Source organism: Mustela lutreola, chromosome 10 (assembly GCF_030435805.1).
Source record: "Mustela lutreola isolate mMusLut2 chromosome 10, mMusLut2.pri, whole genome shotgun sequence".
NCBI lineage: Eukaryota > Metazoa > Chordata > Mammalia > Carnivora > Mustelidae > Mustela > Mustela lutreola.
Window position 1 is genome coordinate 98,301,221 of NC_081299.1, and position 24,852 is coordinate 98,326,072.

At 35.3% G+C, this 24,852-nt stretch overlaps 1 protein-coding gene and 1 pseudogene across 3 annotated transcripts in view; one reads left to right on the top strand and one right to left on the bottom strand.

Moving 5' to 3' along the window:
* Positions 1 to 24,852, top strand: part of SYCP1 (synaptonemal complex protein 1) — a 137,312-nt gene that overhangs the window by 21,169 nt on the left and 91,291 nt on the right. For all 3 annotated transcript variants that reach the window (XM_059137436.1, XM_059137437.1, XM_059137439.1), the window contains exons 9-12: positions 5,055 to 5,113; positions 6,355 to 6,424; positions 8,310 to 8,383; positions 12,288 to 12,396. In XM_059137436.1, coding sequence (XP_058993419.1) covers positions 5,055 to 5,113; positions 6,355 to 6,424; positions 8,310 to 8,383; positions 12,288 to 12,396 — 312 coding nt within the window. The remainder of the gene's footprint in view (positions 1 to 5,054; positions 5,114 to 6,354; positions 6,425 to 8,309; positions 8,384 to 12,287; positions 12,397 to 24,852) is intronic.
* On the bottom strand, positions 10,659 to 11,823 carry LOC131809938 (dnaJ homolog subfamily A member 1-like; annotated as a pseudogene).

The following is a 24,852-nucleotide window of genomic DNA, read 5'->3' on the forward strand; positions in this document are numbered from 1 at the left end:
GCAACTGCTGGGTCATAGGGTAGCTCTGTTTTCAACTTTCTGAGGAATCTCCATGCTATTTTCCAGAGTGGCTACACCAGCATGCATTCCCACCCACAGTGTAGGAGGGTTCCCCTTTCTCTGCATCCTTGCCAGCATCTGTGTTTCCTGACTCATTAATTTTAGCCGTACTGACTGGCATGAGGTGGTATCTCATTGTGGTTTTGATTTGTATATCCCTGATGCTGAGTGATGTGGAGAAATTTTTCATGTGTCTATTAGCCATTTGGAGGTCTTCTTTGCAGAAATGTTTCATGTCTTCTGCCCATTTCTTTTTTTTTTTCCTGCCCATTTCTTGATTGGTTTATTTTGTTGTTTGTGTATTGAGTTTGATAAGTTCGTTATAGACTTTGGATACTAGCCCTTTATCTTGTATGTCATTTGCAAATATCTTCTCCCATTCTGTCAGCTGTCTTGGTTTTGTTGATTGTTTCCTTTGCTGTGCAAAAGCTTTTGATCTTGATGAAATCCCAATAGTTCATTTTTGCCCTTGCTTCCCTTGCCTTTGGCTATGTTTTGAGGAAGAAGTTGCTGCGGCTGAGATTGAAGAGGTTGCTACCTGTGTTCTTCTTAAGGATTTTGATGGGATTCCTGTCTCACATTGAGGTCTTTCATCCATTTTGAGTCTATTTTTGTGTGTGGTGTAAGGAAATGGTCCATTTCATTCTTCTGCATGTGGCTGTCCAATTTTCCCAGCACAATTTGTTGAGGAGATCATCTTTTTTTCATTGGACAGTCTTTCCTGTTTTGTCGAAGATTAGTTGACCATAGAGTTGAGAGTCTATTTCTGGGCTCTCTATTCGGTTCCATCAATCTAGGTGTCTGTTTTTGTTCCAGTACCATATGGTCTTGATGGTTACAGCTTTGTAATAGAGCTTGAAGTCTTGAATTGTGATGCCACCAACTTTGGGTTTCTTTTTCAACATTCCTCTGGCTATTCAGGGTCTTTTCTGGTTCCATATAAATTTTAGGATTATTTGTTCCATTTCTTTGAAAAAATTGATGGTATTTTGATAAGGATTGCATTAAATATATAGATTGCTTTAGGTAGCATAGACAGTTTCACAGTACTTGTTTTTCACTGTGAGCATGGAACGTTTTTCTATTTCTTTGTGTCTCCCTCAGTTTCTTTACTAAGTACTTTATAGTTTTCTGGGTAAAGATTCTTTGTGTCTTTGGTTAGGTTTATTCCTAGGGATCTTATGGTTTGGGAAGGAATTGTAAATGGGATCAACTCCTTAACTTCTCTTTCTTCTGTCTTGATGTTGGTGTATAGAAATGCAACTGGTTTCTGTGCATTGATTTTTGTATCCTGACACTGTACTGAATTCCTGTATTGAGTTCTAGCAGTTTTGGAGTGGAGTCTTTTGGGTTTTCCACATAAAGTATCATATCATCTGCAAAGAGTGAGATTGCCAATTCAGATGCCTTTTATGTCTTTTGTTGTCTGATTGATGAGGCTAGGACTTCTAGTACTATGTTGAATAGCAGTGGTGCTAATGGACATCCTGTGGTGTTCCTGACCTTAGGGGAGAAGCTCTCATTTTTCCCCATTGAGAATGATATTTGCTGTGGGTTTTTCATAGATGCTTTGATGATATTGAGGTATGGACCCTCTATCCCTACATTTTGATGAGTTTTGATCAAGAAAGGATGCTATATTTTGTCAAATACTTTTTCAGCATCTATTGAGAGTATCATATGGTTCTTGTTCTTTTTTTTTTTTTTTTTAAATCAAAGTATTGTATCACATTGATTGATTTGAGGATGTTGAACCAAACTTGCATCCCAGGACTAAATCCCACTTGTTGTGGAGAATAATCCTTTTAATGGACTGTTGGATCCTATTGACTAGTATATTGGTGAGAATTTTGCCTCTGTGTTCAAAAGGATATTGGTTTGTAATTCTACTTTTTGGTGGGGTCTTTGATTTTGGTATCAACATGATGCTGGCCTCATAAAATGAGTTTGGAAGTTTTCCTTCCATTTCTATTTTTTGGAACAGTTTCAGGAGAATAAAGAATAAAACATTCTTTAAATGTTTTGTAGAATTCCCTTGGGAAGCCATGTGGTCCTGGGTTCTTGTTGGGAGATTTTTGATGACTCTTTCAATCTCTTTACTGGTTATGGGTCTGTTCAGGTTTTCTCTATCTTTCTGGTTCAGTTTTGGTAGTTTATAGGTCTCCAGGAATGCATCAATTTCTTCCAGATTGTTAGATTTGCTGGCATACAGTTGCTTATAATATGTTCTTAAAATTGTATTTCTTTGGTGTTGGTTGTGATCTCTTATCTTTCTTTCATGATTTTTAAAATTTGGGTCCTTTCTCTTTAGAAGAAACTTAATAAATTTGAGAATTTTTCCCCTTCTCCTGGGATTGTATCTAAATTTGTGGGTTCCTATATAATACCATGTAGTAGAGAAGGACGTTTGTTTTTCACTCATCTTCCATTGAGTTTTTCATTGTTTCAATTAGTATTCAGTAACTGGTGCACTTAGGTTGTTTCTGAGTTTTCCCTCATTTCTGTTCTTGGGGGCCCATTCAGGTCTGCTGATTCTCAGTTCTTTATCACACTATGCTCAGCTACACAGTATTGGGACAAGGGAAATTGAAATGATCCAAGGCCCTATCTGTCTAGATATATTTTACAGTCATTTATTCTCAGGTTTTTTTCATCTTCCTAGAGCCCTGCTGAAGACAAAAAACCAAAAACAAATGAACAATAACAACAACAGCAAAAAACAGCACAGTCTCATTCTGCCCTTGGTTTGCCCAAACTATCTGGGGTTTTCATGGTCCTCAACCCTGAGGCTTAGTCTGATGAGTGTAGAGGGCTCTAGAACCTCTTTTTAAGTGTCTCCCAGAACCTAATAAGCTCTCTTAGCATCCCCTTTTATTTTTTTATTTTTAAAAAAGATTTATTTATTTATTAGAGAGAATGAGAGTGCGCATGAGTAGGAGGGGCAGAGGAAGAGAGAATCTCAAGCAGACTCTAAGTTTGGAGGCCGACTTGGGGCTTGATTCCAGTACCCTGAGCTTGTGACCTGAGCTGAAACCAAAAGTCAGATGCTTAACCAGCTGCAGCACTACCCAGGCACCTTAGCTTCCCCTTTTAAAGGCCTCTTCCCACAAATTAGTAAATATTTCTTTGGTGTAGACATTAAGAACATTCGTTCTGACTCATATATTTAAAAAAATCTATAGTTTATGTTCTGAATCCTTCCTCTAACCCCCAACATTGTTCTTTTGAAACCCAAAGATTTTTTTTTCTTTGTTTTTTGTAAAATCATCTCTTCTTTAAGGCAGCAAGTGCTGAAAGATCTAGTTGCCTGGACTGGGACAAAACAAATAAAATAAATGGGGAGGGGGAAGTCTGGAGGCGAGGAGGAGAGGGAGGGAAGGTGGTAGGGAGAAGGTAGTGAGGTAGGGGGTGGGGAGATAGGTAAATAGATCAAAGGATAGATAAATATCAAGAAGAAAAATGAAAAATGTAGGGTTATATTTTTACAGTACTACACATCACCACACTGAAACACTCAGCTATCAGAGGCCCTTTGTGCTACCCGTAGGACCTTGCTTCTGACAACTGTAAAGTATGTCTATACCCATTTATTTTCTTTTCTGTAGTTCTACTTATCCAATTTCCAGGACTTTCCTATTAGAAAAATGGCTGGAGGGTATTTTAAAAGTACTGATGCTATTAGCAATGGGAAGATGGGAAGATGGGAGATGTTGGCAATAGAATGCAGTTCTTTGGCACAAATAGTTTCTGAGGAATAGAGATGTGTTGCAAAATGTGTTAGGTAATGAATGGAACAAAATAGAGGGAGAAGTATGAACTATCTTTTTGTTCAAATGCTGATATGTTCTGCATTTATTTTCTTAAATTTCTAGCCCTTTAATATTCAGATAAAAATGGTTCAGTTCCTGTTTCATATGCTATAAGTTCAGAGTGCTCTCCATTATTTTTGAGAGGTTTAGATACCTATATTCTTCTGAAGTTAGCTCATGTACCCTCTTTTTGGTTATTTGGCTTCTCATTTACAGTTGAATCTATCATAACTGCTCTGTTCTTCTTTATGGCTTGTTATTGAGAATGTGGGACTAGTACCCTCTTTAAATTTAATGTGCTTTGGGGGGCCTGGGTGGCTCAGTCAGTTGAGCATCCAACTCTTGATTTCAGCTCAGGTCTTGATCTCTTAGGCTCTGCATTAGGCACAGAGCCTACTTTAAAAAAAAAAAAGTAAATTTAACCTGAATTATGTGATGCTGGCTTCATTTGGAGAAATAATATAGGAACAACCACATTGTCTGTTACTGTCATGTGCTTTAATTCTAGGATAGAAAAGAGGGAATTTATTGTATAGATTATAGCTAGAGGGAATCATTGCTCAGGTTAAAAACCAGAAAAATAAAAATGTTGTAAAGGATTTATAGAGGATTTCTCTTTGGGTCATACCTATTCTTAACCTTGTTCTTTGGGTCTTGAAGTTTATCTTCCTTTCTGCTTCCTCAGAGGTAGAGCAAGAGATCAGAAGAGTAGGCTTTGCTTTTCATGTGTACCCTATGAGTCATAAATATACAAAGGAAAATACACTTGGGCAAATAATTGTTAAATCCCCACTCAATGTAAAGGCTAAAACTGTAAATCTATTTTACAAAGTTTGAATAAATTCATAGATAGTAGTTCTATAAAACATTAGAGCTTTTGAGTTTGAAGTACAATCATGTCTCACTGTGTCTTACTGTGAAACTACTATGAAGCAGCTTATTTTAAAAATTTATTGTTGAAGTATAGTTGAGATATAGTGGTATATTAGTTTCAGATGTATAGCAGAGTAATTCAACAATTCTATACATTTGATGCTACTTTAAGAGACTCAGGATATACTAATACCCTTCATTAACACAGAATTTTAAGTATTTTAATGTTTTCCTGAGGCATTTTGAGTATTATCTTGATGGCATTATAATCACTTTAAAATTTAAATCTGAAATATTTTTTATTAATAATAGATGAAAACGAACGAGAAGAAACTAGGCAAGTATATGTGGATCTAAATAATAATATTGAGGTAAGTGTTAGTAAAAAGTTAAATATTTTAAACAGAGGCATTTCTTTTTTAAAATTTGAATGCAATTAGCCAACATATAGTACATCATTAGTTTCACAAGCAGTGTTTAACAATCCATTGGTTGTGTATAATAGAGTCATTTCTAAGCAGAGTAGAGTGATAACTCTTCTTGATAAAGGGATTATTATTTATTTGTTGTCATATGATTATATCCAGTAAGATTCTTAAGGTTCTATACTAGGAGTGTTAATGTTTTGTTATTTAGTAGCTTTTGAATTTACATGTTAGTGACACCAATTTATCAAGTATTAACTCTTTGTCAGAGACTAGCATATTTTGACACATACACATTAATTTGAAACATAGAAAATACCTGGTTCCTGCTTACCTCTCTTATTCCATCATCTTTGTTTTCCATTTTGCTTCTCTGCTATAGTTGTTCTTTTTATGTTTCTGAAACTTTCTAGGCTCTTTCTGATCTTGGTTCTTTGATTTTGTTCCGTTTAGCACTTTTGTGTCAAGGTTTAAAGCAAATTCTTTTTAAAAAATCTCCTTTACTACTTTATCTAAAATACCTTTCCATTCAATTATTTTCTGTCTCCTCACCTCATTTAGTTTTTCTGAAGAGCACTTGAAACTACATGACATTTATTTGATATACATGTATATGAATAAGTATTCTTTCTTACCCTGGAATGTTAGTTCCAGTAGGGTAAGGACTTTGTCTTAATCTCAAGTGTCTAAATCAGTGGTTGGCACATAATAGATAAGCAGTAACTATTGAACAAATAAATGAATTCATACAATTTTGCAAATCAAGATTTGTTGAATACTGAATGAACTCATGCTGCCAGATGATGAAAGTGTAATTTGAACTCTACTGGGGAGGGACCTTAGAGAGGTTACACTTTAGTGGAGGAAGACAGAAATTAAATAAGTAAGCAAAAAAATAAAATTACAGATTCTATTAAGAGCTATTAAGTAAATAACTAGAATACCAACAATCATTTTGCTTTTGTTTGATATTATATAATTTAAGCTTCTGGGAAGCAAATATGATAGGCAGTGAGTGGGTTTTTAGTAAATATTTAGTTATTACAAGTTATAGGGATTTCATTATTCAAAGTTGAATCATTTTAAATTTAATGATCCTGAGACAAATTTATTAATATTTTCATAGTTGGAAGAACCTATTTAAAAAATATAAGTATGATTCTTAAAAGTTAAACTTTATGTTTCAGAAAATGATAATAGCTTTTGAGGAACTTCGTGTGCAAGCTGAGAATTCCAGACTGGAAATGCATTTTAAATGTATGGATCTTATTTAATTTTCATATTACTCTACTTATGTTTATGTTTTATTAGATTCTTTAAAAAAATTTATATTATCTTTTATTTTTTTAATTAACATATAATGTATTATTTGTTTCAGGGGTACAGGTCTGTGATTTCAACAGTCTTACTCATTTCACAGCACTCACCATACCAAAGACCTTCCTCAATGTCCATCACCCATCCATCCCATTCCTCCAATCCCCCTTCGCTCCAGCAACCCTCAGTTTGTTTCCTGAGATTAAGAGTTTCTTGTGATTTGTCTCCCTCTCTGATTTCATCTTGTTTTGTTTTTCCCTCCCTTCCCCTGTGATCCTTTGTCTTATTTCTCAGTCCTCATATCAGTGATATCATAATGATAATTGACTTTCTCTGATTGACTTATTTCACTTAGCATAATACCCTCTAGTTCCATCCATGTCATCACAAATGACAAGATTGGTTTTTTTGATGGCTGCATAGTATTCCACTGTGTGTGTGTGTGTGTGTGTGTGTGTGTGTGTATGCCACATCTTTATCCATTCATCTGTTGATGGAGATTTATTAGATTCTTTTAATGTTTTCACAGCTTCAGTTTGATGCCCCAACTCTTTCAAATTTTGTATTCTTTGTGAATTTTGTATTCTTTGTGGTTTTGTAAGCCCCTCAAAATCTTGTGGAATGTAGAAAGTAATTGATACATATTGAAAATAGCCTTTTGGCTTCAAAGCTACATTTTACCTGAAACTAAACTTACTATGATTTGTACTTTATTTTTTAGAAGTGTGATTTGGTCTTATTTTTACTTTTTTTTTGGTAAAGTTTCATGTCTAAGTTGACACTTTAACGACATGGGTTTGAACAGTGCAGGCCCACTTATATTTGGATTTTTTTTTAATAAATCACAGTACTGTAAATGTATTTTCTTTATGATTTTCTTAATATTTTTTTTTTTTCTGGGGCTCCTGGGTGACTCAGTGGGTTAAAGCCTCTGCCTTTGGCTCAGGTCATGATCCCAGGATCCTGGGATCAAGCCCCACATCAGGCTCTCTGCTTGGCAGGGAGCCTGCTTCCCTTCCTCTCTCTCTGCCTGCCTCTCTGCCTACTTGTGATCTCTGTCTGTCAATAAATAAATAAAAATCTTACAAAAAACTTTCTTATTTCTAACTTTATTGTAAGATTATAGCTTATAATATGTATGATGTTCAAAATGTGTGTTAAGCAACTTTATGTTACAGGTAAGACTTCTGGTTAACAGTAGGCTATTAGTTTAGTTTTTGGGGAGTCAAAAGTTGCATGTGAATTTTCAGCTATGGTAGTGGTCAGCACCCCTAATGTTTAAGGGCCAACTATATATATACATTTAAAATGCATTGTTTCAGATTAGCGTGTTATAAAGAATAAACTCTTACATATGTACTATTGTAAAAAGTATAGAATTTTATTCTACTTTGATGTTTTAAAAATTCACTACTTTACTCAAAAGAAAGTTAGTAGCAAGAAAATAGCAGTTAAGCTTGTTAGAAACCTTTGAGGCTTAGTATCTAGATAAATAAAGAGGTGAAATAAAATACCAGAAGCTTTAAATTTTGTTGTTATCTAATTATATTAAATTATTAAAGTATAGCTGCTTTATTTATTTTTTTTTAATATAATTTTTTATTTTTTATAAACATATATTTTTATCCCCAGGGGTACAGGTCTGTGAATCACCAGGTTTACACACTTCACAGCACTCACCAAAACACATACCCTCCCCAATGTCTATAATACCACCCCCTTCTCCCAAACCCCCTCCCCCCAACAACCCTCAGTTTGTTTTGTGAGATTAAGAGTCACTTATGGTTTGTCTCCCTCCCAATCCTATCTTCTTTCATTTTTAAAGTGAAAGAAGATTATGAAAAAATCCAGCACCTTGAAGAGGAATACAAGAAGGAAGTAAATGACAAGGAAAAACAGGTATTTTTAAAAAAATCAGCTTTGTATTTTTTATATTTACTAACTCATAAAATACTTAAAATTTCAAAAGAAGTCTACTTGCTGACTGCATGATAAATTTCTATAAGAGAATTTTAGTATTCTACATATCAAACATACAGCCTTTTGCCTAGCAGAATTAATTTCCACTGATTCAAACAGGCATGCACTGAATACCAGCATTTAAAAAAAATCAGTGAATTTTCTACAGTATTTAAATAGGTCATTGTTACAAAAATAATTAACTTTTGTTCAGATAAAAACCTTATAAACTGTAAAGATGATGATCATTGACCACTTAATCCACACTTTGCAGTCTATTTTGAAATGCACTTACTATTCATGACACCATTGATGGGGAACTAAAATGTTCTTTCACTTCTATTTGTCATATAGTTTAAAATTGGAAAATAATGAGTCTATGTTCTTTGTTATTCACAAGAATACCAGGTTTTTACTGTGACAAATTTATCAGTTTGAAGTTCGGTGCTTTCCAATGGAAAATGATTCATAGAAAGGAATCCTCTTCTTCTTTCCTACCTATTTTTTCAGAGTTTTTCTTCTTTGATTTGGCACAGGATACTGTGTAATGATAGATAACAAGATTGTCTACTTAAAAAGTTAATTCAAAGTACAGAGAAGATAGAGTTTTCTTCAAGTTTGGTTAAATTTATATGTTACGTTTGGATCTTTTGAATGAGTTAACAGTTTTCTATATTTTAGCTGAAATTTTAAACTAGTTTCTGAAAGAAGGTGTTTTTAAAAGTTAAAATTGTGTGTATTATAAAGAACACAAAAGTAGAGGGAAGTGCTAAACTTTTTTGGGTTCTGGGTGCATGGGCAGATGAAAATAGGGCAGTGAGGTTTTTCTGTCATCTTGAATCTGGAAGTCTTCAGCTTGTCTTTTTGTTTTTTACCTTTTTCTTCACATGGATTCTATATTCTTATTATTTTTTAAAAGATTTTATTTATTTATTTGACAGAGGGAGACACAGAGAGGGAACACAAGCAGGGGGAGTGGGAGAGGATGGCTTCGTGCTGAACAGGGAGCCTGATGCTGGGCTCTGTCCTAGGACCCCGGTATCATGCCCTGAGCTGAAGGAAGATGCTTAACAATTAAGCCACCCAGGTGCCCTTGGACTGTATATTCTAATCATCTGAATATTTTCGCTTCTCTAAATGTGGCATGATCTCTTGATTTTTTGTCTTACACAAGTTAGAATATTCATTTTTCTGGGTTTGCTTGATTTAATTTCTACTGGACTATCAAGACTCAGTTCAGTACTCTGAGAAGGATTAATTTTTTATTACATCCCCTAAGACCGAGGTAATTGTTTTCCTGATTCATATATTTTTGTCCTGTAACTAATAATATTCAAGTATAGTTGTTTGTCTCCTGGTCTAGGTTCTGAGGGCTTGTTGTTATTGTTGTTGTTTTATTTAATCTTATGAACATGACTTTTAAAAATAAAATTAAAGCTATTCATCATAATTTGCTATACTATAACATTAAATTAGTTACTTAAGAGCATAAGTTAAATGGTTTAAAGTAAGGCTGTAATATAACTTAAAAAACACTTTCCTGTCTCATACATGCAAATTAACTTCTCCACATTAATGTCTCTCCACTCTAAGTTACCCTTCTCCTAAAGTCACTTCTCTGAAGCTTATCATAGTCCAAAGAGAAGGAAAAAAGTGTAATCAGGACTGATTTATGTATTAAAAAAACAGATGGCACAGAAGAAGGGAATGCAGTTCTACAAGTGCAGACCATCTTCAAGTAACAGTTGAGACCATAGAATAAATGCAGAGGCATCATGATGAATCCCACTTAACTACAGACCAACACTTCTCTACAAATTACGTTCTTTGATTGTCAATTAAATACAAATTTTAACTTCATAGCTCAGCAATTAAGGGTCATATACTGAAGTCAATACACACACCTAACATTTCAGTTTGAGCTGTTTCAATATATATAGAGCTGAAATCTGTTACAAGGTATGGCCTAACAAATGTTAATGAGAATTTTTTTAAAAATAGTTTTTACAAGTATTAAATTTTCTTGCACATTGAAGTCCTCATATACAGGGCAAAGTCAGAACTTTTATATTTGAATTTATTCTTCATTTAACTTTAAAAACACTACTATGGTTGAATATTAAAACAAAAGCAATAGCAGTAGTGACTATGATTATACTCCATCACTCATTCACTACAGCATGTAAAATGCCAGCAGTGTTATTCACTGGCCCCATTAAGAGGTCTGATACTGAACACCACCCCTATGATGATGTTCACCATCCTCCTATGCATCCCCATTGTAATGGCACTGTCTCTCCTGATTTGGATCTAAGTCCAGCAGTTCTACCTAGTCCGTTTCATCAGTCTCTTCTACTTCCTTCTTCTCAAGTAGGAGTTTTTCCAGCAAAGAGAGAAGGCATTCTCAGGAAAGTTTACCTTAAATTTGATGATTAGGCAACTCTTCTCATATGGTCTATGATAAATTGGCATGCCTTCATTTAGCACACACTTGATAGCTCCATACCTGAAAATCTGACCTGGATGAGAGGTGATGATGATGGTTTGGTTGTCAAAAATAGATATTGGCTTTGGAAAGCCACAGGGTGCTTCAATCAGCAATATGCCTGTGCACATGGAAAGGTCTTCTTGCTGAGTAAAGGCAATGTGGTCCTTCTGACCTTAAACAATAATAGTTTCTCCTTGTTGCAGTCCTGGTTCTTGGTGTCCTTCACCATGGAATGTTATCTTGCCATCTTTCAAATCTTTGTCAGTATGAACTTCTAGAATCTTTCTCAAACTATCTTCCTTCCATTGCAGCTTTCACATCTGTCTTTAGGACTGATCTGTTACCCATGGCCCTTGCACTCCATGCATACAAATTGAATTTGCTGAACCATTCCAGGTCCTATGTGATAAATTGTTATTATTATTTGCTTTCCAGTACCTCCACAATTGGGACAACGTTCTACTCTTTTCTTACCACCTCAGTCTTCACATTTGTTACAAATCACATTCTTTTGCAGAGCTAGTTTTCTTGTAGCACCATTATGTAAATCTAAGATTACTGAGAGCGGATGTACAACATTTTTACCTCTTCTTTCTCTCTGCAGTCTTCCTCCTCCTCCAAAAATCATATCAAAGATGTCCATGGGGAAGCCAAAACCACCACCAGCTCCACCTTCTTTAACTGTATGCTCTCCTCCTTTGTCATATACTTCCCTTTTCTTTGCATCAGAGAGTTCTTCATAAGCTTGAGAAATCTGTTTAAACTTTTCCCCTTCCTTTAGATTCTTCTCAGGATGGTACTTCAAGACCAGTTTCCTGTAAGCCTTTTTTAGTTCTTGGTTGGCATTGGGTTTGACCCCCAAACCATCATAGTAAGTTGTTTCTGTCACCATTTTCTAAAGCTAGTGAGCATGTTGAGGTCAGTGTGGAGGAGCGGGAAGGAGTGCATTGGTGGGCAGAGCTCAGGCAGCTGCTGCTGCTCCGCTTCCCACCTAATGTTCTGGAACATTCCCTAGGCTCTGTTTTTCTTTAAGTTCCCTCATCTCTGTATATTCAATACTTTGGTTTGTGGAACAGAGGAGGTGCTCCATAATATTTATGGAATAAATGAAAAAATAAATTTTATTATATATCTTCTAAGTTCTAACTTAAAATGAACCTTATAATATTGGGTAGATCACATTAGTTTAAACATTTTTTGAATGAACATTGTGCAAGAATATACTAAATGCCCTTGCACAATTAGCTAAAAAGCACAGAAACAAGTACATAAAATAATCATAGGTGGTGGTAATTGCTAAGGTGTCATGTGTAATTTTTCATATCTCTAATGTATTACTTATATATTTCATTTTAGGTATCACTGCTATTGCTCCAAAATACTGAGAAAGAAAATAAAATGAAAGATTTAATATTTCTGCTAGAGGAATCCAGAGATAAAGTTAATCAATTAGAGGAAAAGACAAGTAAGAATTTACATAAGAAAATATAATAATGAGTCTTATGTATTACCCTTATTATATTTAAAATGTTGGCTTTCATTGTAGTTTTGTTGTAATGTTTTCCAGTGCTGTAATTCTCAACTTGGTTTGGATCAGTTGGAGAAGGGGTGTAATAGAGTCACTTAGGGAACTTTTTCATTGTACATGTGCTCTTCTTTTCACTTTTCCATATTCCCCGCTTCTTTAGAATTACAACAAAATACTCCAAGAAAACAAGGATTTGTTTTTCTTTTTGTTTACTGATGCATTCCAGGTGCCTAGAACAGTACATGGCACACAGGACACTCAACTGTTTCATGAATGACTGAATACACTGGAACATTATAGAGTAAGTGAGTGTTCCTGGAGCAAGACATTTGGAAAGGCATTAGGGAAAATTGCTTTTGAACTAAATCTTTGATTAAAGCTTTTCTAGACAGTGAATTGGAAGGGAGAATGTAGGCAGAAGAAATACCTTGTGCAAGCCCTAGAACTGTCAAAGTTTCTATGTGAAACACTGGTTGGTATGTCTTTGTTAGAGAACTCAGTAGGTGAGACTGGAAAAGAATGGATCAAATTATGAAGAATCTTGAATGTCAATTAGGAGTATCTTACTGAAGATTTTTTAAACTTGTTTAAGGCACTTGGAAGGCATAATACACTTATGAAACACTGTGCACCTTTCAGAGCATCATACGGATTTTGTGATATTTGTAACTTTTCTCTTAAAAAATCCTCTTTTGCATATGACAAATAATTATCTAGTTCCTGTGAAACTATGCCTGCTCATTTGATCTTACAATTATTAATATATCCTATGCTCTAGACATCACAAAATGAACTTCCCCTACATTTTCCATTCTTTCTATGTCCCCATCATACTTTCACTACTTCCTCTACGCAGAAGGAGGAGCCTTTTACCTCGAATCCAAATATTTTGCCTGAATTCCAATGAGCTCCTTATTCTTAAGAATGGCTTAACCATTAGTCATCTGTGACTAAGGGTGTCTTGCAGGTAGGGACTGTGTCCATTAAATATCTATGTAACTCAACTCAGTGTCTAGCATATTGCTATGTACCTAGTAGTCAAATAGATATTAGGATGAATGGATATTTAATCTTATCATATAAAACTGGAAGTAATTTACTGGCAGTAAGTAACCAATTCTGTGAGATTCTGCAGACTCATAAGCACTGAAATGTATTCATTTAAGTTACATTTATGTAACATTTAAGTTGTATTCATTTATTATGTCCTATATGTATCTTACTCTTTTTTTCTGTTTCATTTTGGAGATCTATTAACCTGTTTCATAATCCTGCCTTCTTCTGTGTCTAATTTGCTTTTATTTATTTAGTTTTTTGTATTATGTTCAGTTAGCTACTGTATAGTACATAATTAGTTTTTGATGTTGTGTTCAGTGATTCATTAGTTAAGTAAAACACCCAGTGCTCATCACAACATGTGCCCTTCTCAGTACCTATCATCCTGTTACTCACCTCCCCCAACCAGTGAAACCCTCAGATTATTTTCTGGGGTCCCATAGTCTCTCATAGTTCATCTCCCTCTCTGATTTCTCCCCATTTGGATTTCCCTCCCTTCCTCTTTGGTCCCTTGTGCTACTGCTTATGTTCCATATATGAGTGAAACCACATGATAATTGTCTTTCTCTACTTGACTTAACTCACTTAACATAATCCCCTCCTGTTCCATCCATGTTGATGTAAATGGTGGATGTTCATTGTTTCTGATAGCTGAATAATATTCCCTTGTATATATGTACCACATCTTCTTTGTTTAATTTGCTTTTAAACCTACCTACAGAATTCTTTATTTTGGATTAATCATATTTTTTTCCTTCTAAAATAGCCATTTTTTAAATTATTTCAAATTCCAGTTCTCCATTAAAGTCTGTCTTGCTGTACATACTGTATGTTTCTATTTTTATTTTTTAATCAAAGTATAATTAATATACAGTATTATATTTCAGATGTACAATGTAATGATTCAGTAATTCTATACAGTATTCAGGGTTCACCATGAGTGCAGTCCCCAAACAAAGTGTGGTCCCCAAACAACGTTACTACAATATAATTGACTATATTTTCTATGCTATTCTTTTTATCTCCATGATTTACTTATTTTATAAATGGAAGTTTGTACTTCTTAATCGCCTTTTTTTTTACCCATCTCCCTTCACCCACCTTCTCTCTAGCAGCCATTGAGTTTGTTATCTGTATTTAACAGTCTGTTTTTTGTTTGTTTTGCTTTTTGATTTCACATATATATGTGAACTCATATGGTATTTGTCTTTCTGTGTCTCACTCTATTTCATTTAGTATACTACCCTCTAGTTTCATCCATGTTGTCAAACATGGCAAGATCTCATTCTTTTTTATATGGCTGAGTAATATTCCATTATATATATATGTATGTATATGTATGTGTGATATATATATACATATATATATATATATATGTATATATATATATATCTCCCATTCCATATCTTGGTTATTGTAAACAATGCTGCAACAAACATAGGGATACATATATCTTTTTGAATTAGTCTTTTTGTTTTCTTTGAGTATATATCCAGAAGTGGAATTGCTGGATTTTATGGTAATGCTATCTTTAATTTATGATGGAATATCTATACTGTTTTCCACAGTGGTTGCACCAATTTACATTCTTGGCAACAGTGCTTGAGAGTTCCCTTTTCTCCACATCCTTGCCAACACTTGTTATTTGTTGTCTTTTTGATTTTAGCCATTCTCTGACAGGTGTGAGGTAAAACCTTGTTGTGATTTTGATTTGCATTTCCCTGATGATTAGTGATGTTGAGCATCTTTTCAAGTGTCTGTTGGTCATCTGTATGTCTTTTTCAGAAAAATGTGTTTTTAGGTCTTGTGCTCATTTTTAAAAAAGATTTTATTTATATGAGAGAATGAGTAGGGGGAGGAGGAGCAGATGGGGAGGGAGGAGGAGAGGGAAAGAATCTCAAGCAGACTCCACACTGAGAAGTAAACCCAACTTGGATCTCAATCTCAGGATCCTGAGATCATGACCTGAGCTGAAACTAATAATCAGATGCTTCATTGACTGAGCCACCCATGTGCCCCAGATCTTCTACTCATTATTTAATTGGATATTTTTTTCCATGTTGAGCTGTGTAAGTTCTTTTATACTTTAGATATTAACTCCTTACTGGACATGTCATTGGCAGATATCATCTCCTATTCAATAGGTTGCCTTTTTGTTTTATTGATTGTTTCCTTTGTTGTACAGAACCTTTTTATTTGGGTGTAGTTCCAATAGTTTATTTTTGCTTTTGCTTCCCTTGCCTAAGGAGATACATGCATAAATATGTTGCTGAGATGATGTGGATAGAACTAGAGGGTATTATGCCAAGTGAAATAAGTCAGTCAGAGAAAGACAAGTACCGTATGATTTCATGCATACATGGAATTTAAGAAATAAAACAGATGAACATAGGGGAAGGGAAGGAAAAATAAGATGAAAATTGAGAGGGAAGCAAACCATAAGATGCTGAACTCTAGGAGACAAACTGAGGGTTCCTGGAGGGAAGGGGTGGGATGGGAGAAGGGATGGGCATTGAGGAGATCACTTGATGTATTGAGCACTGGGTGTTATATGCAACTGATGGATCACTAAATTTTACCTTTGAAACTAAGTAAAAAAAAAAATGTTGCTGAGGACAATGTCCAAGAGGTTACTGCCTGTGTTTTCACTTAGGAAGTTTATGGTTTCAAGACTCACATTTAGGTATTTAATCCATTTGAGTCTATTTCTGTGTTTGGTGTAAGAAAGTTGTCTAATTTCATTCTTTTAAATGTTGCTGTTCAGTTTTCCCAGCACCATTTATTGAAGAGACTTTTTCCCATTATTATATTCTTATCTCCTTTGGTATAGGTTGATTATATGTGTGTGGGTTTATTTCTGGGCTATTATGTCCCATTGATCTATGTGTCTGTTTTTATGTCAGTACCATACTATTTTGATTACTACAGTTTTGTAGTGTATCTTGAGATCTGGGATTGTGATACCTCCAGCTTTGTTGTTCTTTTTCAAGATTGCTTTGACTCTTCAGGGTCTTTTGTAGTTTCATTCAAATTTTAGAATTGCTTGTTCTGGTTCTGTTAAAAATACTATTGGTATTTTGATAGGGATTACATTGAATATATAGATAGCTTGGGGTAGCATGGATGTTTTAATAATATTAATTATTTTAGTTCAGGAGCATGGAATGTCTTTTGTTGTATCCTCTTCAGTTTCTTTCATCAATGTCTTAGAGTTTTGGGGTACAGGTCTTTCACCTCCTTCTCCTTGGTTATTCTTTGGTATTTTATTCTTTTTGGTGCAATTGTAAATAGGTTTGCTTTCTTAATTCTCTTTCTGCTATTTTTATTATTAGTGTATGGAAATGCAGCAGATTTCTGTATATTTTTTATCCTCTGTCCTTACTGAATTAATATATCCATTCTAGTAGTTTTTTGGTGAAGTCTTCAGGATTTTCTGTCTATGGTATCATGTCATCTGCAAATAGTGAAAGTTTCACTTCTTTCCAACCAATTTGGATGCTTCATATTTCTTTTTATTGTCTGCTTGCTGTGGTTAGGGCTTCTAGGACTACGTTGAATAAAAGTAGTGAGTGGACATACTTGTCTTGTTTCTGATTTTAGAGGAAACGTTTTCAGGTTTTCACCTTTGAGTATGATGTTTGCTGTGGATTTTTCATATATGGCTTTTATGATGTTGAGATAATGTTCCCTCTAAGCCTACTTTGTTGAGGGTTTTTATCACAAATGGCTTTGTGTACTTTGTCAAATGCTTTTTCTGCATCTACAGAAGTGGTGATACAGTTTTTATCCTTTCTCTTGTTGATGTGGTGTGATCACTTTGATTGATTTGCAAATATTGAACCACCCCTGCATATCAAGAATAAATCCCACTTGATCAATGTGAATGATTTTTTAAATGTATTGTTGGATTTGGTTTGCTAATATTTTGTTGAGGATTTTTACATCTATGTTCATCAGAGATACTGGCTTGCAGTTATCTTTTTTGTGTGTGTGGTGTCTTTATTAGGTTTTATTATCAGGGTAATGCTAATCTCATAGAAAAGATTTGGAAATTTTCCTTTTCTATTTTTTTGGAATGGTTTGAGAATGGGTATTAACTGATCTTTAAATATTTGGCAGATTAACCTGTGAAGCCTGGACTTTTGTTTGTTGGGAGTTTTTTGCTTACTGATTCAGTTTCATTGCTAATATTCAGTATGTTCAAAATTTCTATTTCTTCCTGATTAAGTTTGTGAAGATTTAAAAAAAAATAATTTATCAGCATCTTTTAGGTTGTCCAATTTGTTGGCATATAATTTTTCATAATATTCTCTTACAATCTATTGTAGTTCCTGGTGTTCGTTGTTATTTCTATTCTTTAATTTCTGGTTTTATTTATTTGAGTCCTCTATTTTTTTTTTTTTCTTGGAGTCTGGCCAAAGTTTGTCAATCTCATTTCTTTTTTAAAATAACTAGCTTTGGTTCCATTGACATTTCTAGATATATATTTTTTAAGATTCTGTTTCATTATTTCTGTTTTAGTTTTTATTATATCCTTCTACTGGCTTTGTACTTTCTTTCCAGCTCCTTTAGGTGTTAAGCCTAGGTTGTTTACTTGAGATTTATTTTTTAAAAAATTTATTTATTTTAGAAGGAGAGAATGCAAGTGGGGATAGGGCAGAGGAGAGGGAAAGAGAGAATCTCAAGCAGACTCTGTGCTAGGAGTAGACCCCAACATTGGGCTCAGACCCTGAGATCATGACTTGAGCTGAAACCAAGATTTGGACTCTCTTTTGTTTGTTTCTTGAGGTAGGCCAGTTATACCTATAAACTTACCTCATAGAACTGCTTTTGTCCCAGAGATTTTGGACTGTTGTGTGTGTTTTTTTTAATTTATCTCAAATTAATCAAAATATAGTACATCATTAGTTTCAGATGTGGAGTTCAGTAATTCATCAGTTGTACAGAACAGCCAGTGCTCATCACATCATAGGCCTTCCTTAATTCCCCTCACCCAGTTAGCCCGTCCTCCCACCCACCACCCCTCCAGCAATCCTCAGATTCTTCCTCCTAGTTATGAGTGTCTCATGGTTTGTCTCCTTCTCTGATTTCTTCCCATTCCATTTTTCCCATTCTTCCCTTATGATCCTCTGCACTCTTTCTTATATTCTTCATATGAGTGAAACCATATGATAATTGTCTTTCTCTGATATTTTTCGTGTAGCATAATACCCTCCAGTTCCATCCATGTCACTGTAAATGGTAGTATTTCATCCTTTCTGATGACTTCCTAATATTCCATTGTGTGTATATACCACATCTTCTTTGCACATTGATCCATCCACAGACATCTTGGCTCTCTCCATCATTGCTGCTATAAACATTGGGGTGCAGGTGCTCCTTCAGATCACTATGTTTGTGTCTTTGGGGTAAATACCACTAGTGCAATTTGTGGGTCATAAGGTAGCTCTATTTTTAGCTTCTTGAGGAACCTCCATACTGTTTTCTGGAATGGTGGTACCAGTTTGTATTTCTACCAACAGTGTAAGAGGGTTTCCCTTTCTCCACATACTTGCAAACATTTGTTGTTTCCTGACTTGTTAATTTTAGTCGTTCTGAATGTTGTGAAGTGGTATCTCATTGTGGTTTTAATTTGTATTTCCCTGATTCCAAGTGATGTAGAGTGTTTTTTCATGTGTCTGTTGGCCATTTGTATGTCTTCTTTGGATAAATATCTGTTCTATCTTCTGTCTATTTCTTTATTGGATTGTTTGTTTTTGGGGGGTGTTGAGTTTGATAAGTTCTTTGTAGATCTTAGCTACTAGCCCTTTATAGGATATGTCATTTGAAAATATTTTCTCCCATACGTAGGTTGCCTTTTAGGTTTTTTGATTGTTTCCCTTTTTTAAATTGTGTTGTTAGTCACCAAAAATACATCATTAGTATTTTATCACCATAAAATACATCATTAGTTTTTGATGCAGTGTTCCAAGGTTCACTGTTTATGTACAACACCCAGTGCTCCGTGCAATATGTGCCCTCCTTAATACCCACCACCAGACTCACCCATCCCCCACAAAAATCCTCAGTTTATTTCTCATAGTCTCTCATGGTTCATCTCCCCCTCTGACTTCCCCCAATTTACTTTTCCTTTCCTTCTCCTAATGTCCACCATGTTATTTCTTTTGTTCCCCAAGTAAGTGAAACCGTATGATAGTTGACTTTCTCTTATTTCACTCAGCATAATTTCCTCAGTCCTGTCCATGTTGATACAAAAGTTGGGTATTCATCCTTTCTGATGATTGAGTAATATTTTATTGTATGTATGGACCACATCTTAATTTATCCATTCATCTGTTAAAGTCTTGGATTTTCCACAGTTTGACTATTGTGGACATTGCTGCTATGACCATTGGGATACCTATGGCCCTTCTTTTCACTACATCTGTATCTTTGGAGTAAATACCCTGTAGTGCAATCGCAGGGTCATAGGGTAGCTCTATTTTTAATTTTTTGAGGAATCTCCACACTATTTTCCAAAGTGGATGCACCATCTTGCATTCCTACCAACAGTGTGGAAGGGTTCCCCTTTCTCCACAACCTCTCCAACATTTGTTGTTCCCTGTCTTGTCAATTTTTACCTTTCTGTCTGGTGTAAGGTCGTATCTCAATGTGATTTTGATTTGAATCTCTTGACTAATGATGATGAATATTTTTTCATGTGTCTGCTAGCCATTTGTTTGTCTTCACTGGAGAAGTGTTCGTTCGTGTCTTCTGCCCATTTTTTGATGTGATTATCTGTTTTGTGTATGTTGAGTTTGAGGAGTTCTTTATAGATCTTGGCTATGAACCCTTTGTCTATAGTGTCATTTGCAAATATCTTCTCCCATTCCGTGGGTTGCCTCTCTGTTTTCTTGACTGTTCCTTTGCTGTGCAGAAGCTTTTGATCTTGATGAAGTCCTAAAAGTTCATTTTTGCTCTTGTTTCCTTTGCCTTTGGAGACATGTCTTGAAAGAAGTTGCTGTGGCCGATGTTGAAGAGTTTATTGCCTATGTTCCCCTCTAGGATTTTGATGGACTCCTGTCTCACATTGAAGTCTCCTAATCCATTTTGAGTTTATCTTTGCGTATGGTGTAAGAGAATGGTCAAGTTTCATTCTTCTATATATAGCTGTCCAACTTGCCCAGCACCATTTATTGAAAAGACTTTTTTCCACTGGATATTTTTTTCCTGCTTTTTTGACGATTATTTGACCATAGAGTTGCGGGTCCATATCTTGGCTCTCTATCCTGTCCCATTTGTCAATGCATCTGTTTTTGTGCCAGTACTATGCCAGTACTATAGCTTTGTAATATAGCTTGAAATCAGGCAGTGTGAGTCCCCAGCTTTGTTTTTCTTTTTCAGCATTTCCTTAGTGATTCAGATACTTTTGTGGTTCCATACAAATCTAAGGATTGTCTGTTCTAGCACTTTGAAAAATGCTGGTAGTATTTTGATTGGGATGGCATTTGAAAGTATAGATTGCTCTGGGCAGTAGAGACATTTTAACCATGTTTATTCTTCTGATCCATGAACATGGAATGTTTTCCCATCTTTTTGTGTCTTCAAGTTTTTCCATGAGTGTTCTGTAGGTCCTCGAGTATAGATTCTTTACCTCTTTGGTTAGGTTTATTCCAAGGTATCTTATGGTTTTTTGTGCTATAGTAAATGGAATCAATTTTCTAATTTCCCTTTCTATAGTTTCATTGTTAGTGTATAAAAAAGCTACTAATTTCTGTGCATTGTTTTGTATCCTGCCACATTACTGAATTGTTGTATGAGCTCTAGTAATTCAGGGGTGGAGTCTTTTGGGTTTTCCATATAAAGTATCATGTCATCTGCAAAGAGAGAGAGAGTTTGACTTCTTTGCTAATTTGAATACCTTTTATTTCTATTTGTTTTCTGATTGCTGTTGCTAGGACTTCTACTACTATGTTGAACAACAGTGAGAGTAGGCAATCTTGTTGTGTTCCTGATCTCAATGGGAAGACTCTCAGCTTTTCCCCATTGAGAATGATGTTCATTGTGGGTTTTTCATAGATGGATTTTATGAAGTTGAGGAATGTTCCCTCTATCCCTATACTTTGAAGAGTTTTAATCAGGAAAGGATTTTATATTTTGTCAGATGTTTTTTCTGCATCAATTGAGAGGACCGTGTGGTTCTTTTCTCTTCTCTTACTGATTTGTTACATCCCATTAATTGATTTGTGAATGTTTAACCACCCATGTGTCCCAGGGATAAATCCCACCTGGTCATGGTAGATAATCTTTTTAATATACTATTGGATCCAATTAGCTAGGATTTTGTTGAGAGTCTTGGCATCCATATTCATCTCGGATATTGGTCTGAAATTCTCTTTTTTGGTGGGGTCTTTTCCTCGTTTGGGGATCAAGGTAATGCTGGCTTCATAGAAAAAGTCTGGAAGTTTTCCTTATGTTTCTACTTTTTGAAACAACTTCAGGAGAATAGGTATTATCTTCTTTAAATGTTCAGTGGAAGTCCTCAGGGAATCCATCAGGTCCTGGAGCCTTGTTTTTGGGGAGGTTTAGTGCTTCAATGTCATTACTAGATATTGGTCTGTTCAGTTTGTTCAGTTTGTCAGTTTCTTCCTGTTTCAGTCTTGGAAGTTTATATTTCTAGGAATGCATCCAGTCCTTCTAGGTTGTTTAACTTAATGGCATATGACTGTTGATAATAATTTCTAATGATTGTTTCTATTTCCTTGGTATTAGTTGTGACCTCTTCCCTTTCATTCATAATTTTATTAATTTGAGTCCTTTCTCTTTTCTTTTGGATTAGTTTGACCAGTGGTTTATTGATCTTATTAATTCCTTCAAAGAACCAGTTTTGTTGATGTGTTTTATTGGATCTCTTTTCTAATTCCTTGATCTCTTCTCTGATCTTAATTATTTCCCTTCTTGTGTGTGGGGTTGGTTTAATTTGTTGTTAATTCTCCAGTTCTTTAAGGTGTAAAGAGAGTTTGTGTATTCAGGGTTTTTCAGCTTTTTTGAGTGAGGCTTGGATGGGTATGTATTTCCCCCTTAGATCTGCCTTTGTTGTATCCCATAGGTTTTGGACTGATGTGTCTTTATTCTCATTGGTTTCCATGAATTGCTTAAGTTCTTCGATTTCCTGGTTGATCCAAACATTTTTGAGCAGGATGATCTTTGTCTTCCAAGTGTTTGAATTCTGTCCAAACTTTTTCTTATGATTGAGTTCCAGTTTCAAAGCATTATGGTTTGAGAATATGCAGGAAAAAAAATCTCAATCTTTCGGTATTGGTTTAGACCCAATTTGTGACCCAGTATGTAGGCTATTCTGGAGAAAGTTTCATGTGTGCTCAAGAAAAATGAATATTGTGTTATTTTAGGGTGGACTGTTCTGTATATATCTATGGGGTCCATCTGGTCCAAAGTTTCATTCAAAGCTCTTGTTTCGTTGTTGATTTTCTGCTTAGGTGATCTGTCCGTTGCTGAGAGTGGCGTGTTAAGATCCCCTACAACTAATGTATTCTTACCAATATGATTTTTTATTTTGATTAACAGTTGGCTTATGTAGTTGGCTGCTCCCATGTTGGGGGCATAAATATTTAAAATTGTTAGATCTTCTTGGTGGATAAACCCTTTATGAATGATGTAGTATCCTTCTGTATCTTTGACTATAGTCTTAACTTAAAATTTAATTTATCTGATATGAGAACCACTACCCTAGCTTTCTTTTGAGGTCTGTTGGCACAAAATATGGTTCTCCATCCCTTCACTTTCAGTCTGGATGTATCTTTAGGTTCAAAATGTGTCTCTTGTAGGCAGCATATGGATGGGTCCTGTTGTTTTATCCAGTCTGCAATCCTGTGCCATTTTATGGGAGCATTCAGGCCATTCATGTTGAGAATGATTTTTGAAAGATAAGTTTTTATTGTCATCATGTTGCCTGTGAAGTCCTTGTTTCTGTAGATTGTCTCTGTAAATTTCTGTTTATGTCACTCTTGGGTTCTTTCTGCTTTTATACCACCCCCCTTTGTAGTGCCAGTTTGGTGGTCACATAATCTTTGAAACTTTGCTGATCTTGGAAGCTGTTTATCTCTCTATCCATTCTGAATGTCAGCCTTTATGGATTAAGTGTTCTTGGCTATGTGTTCTTCTCATTTAGTGCCCTGAATATGTCGTGCCAGCCCTTTATGGCTTGCTGGATTTCTGTGGACAGGTCTGACTTTATTCTGATGGTCCTCCCCCTGTACACAAGGAATCTCTTCCCCCTAGTTGCCCTTAAGACCTCTTCTCTGAATTATAATTCATGAATTTCATAATCACATGCCTGGAGGTTTTTCTACCCTCATTGATCTTGGGGGATGTCCTCTGCCTCTAGGACACTAACACTTGTTCCATTCCCCAGATTAGGGAAATTTTCATCCAGATTTGTTCAACTATATTTTCTAGTTCATTTGTTCTCTCTCTCTCTTTGTCCATCCGCTTAGGGATTCTCTATAATTCTGACATTGGAATGTTTCATGGCATCAATTATATCCCTAATTCTGTTTTCATGGCTTGTCAACTATTTGTTCCAGGCCTCCTCCTGACCCTTCTTCTCTATCTGTTTGTCTTCTAGATCACTAATTCAATCTTCTACTTCATTTACCCTAGTTGTTAAGAGTATTTAGATTAGATTGGATCTCATTGATAGCATTTTTAAGTTCTGCCAGATCAACTCTCACTTCTGCCTTTAGAGATTCTACGTTGCCACTAATGGTCTTCTCCAACCTAGCCACTGTCTGGATAATTGTTACCCTGAATTCAATTTCCAACATATTGTTATGTGCATATCCAATAGTTCTGTGGCAGAGGTCACAGTCTCTGAATTTTTCTTCTATTGGGTGTTCCTTCTCTTAGTCATTTTGGTGAGAGGTGGTTGAAAGGATGTATAGCTGAAAATATCAACCATGATACAGGCAAGGTGCACCATGGATATTTTTGGAGGAATCGGATGTCACCATCAAAAAGAAAGAAAATAGAAAAAAGAGAAAAAGAGAGAGAGATAAAAGAAAAACCCAGCCAAAAAGAATAAGATTTATAAAGTACAAAAACAAAAACACACAGAAACACTGACAAAGAATAAGACAGAAAGTGGCGCTTGGGTGGCTCAGTGGGTTAAGCCACTGCCTTCGGCTCAGGTCATGATCTCAGGGTCCTGGGATCGAGTCCCGCATCGGGCGCTCTGCTCAGCAGGGAGCCTGCTTCCTCCTCTCTCTCTCTCTGCCTGCCTCTCTGCCTACTTGTGATCTCTCTCTAATAAATAAATAAATAAATAATCTTAAAAAAAAA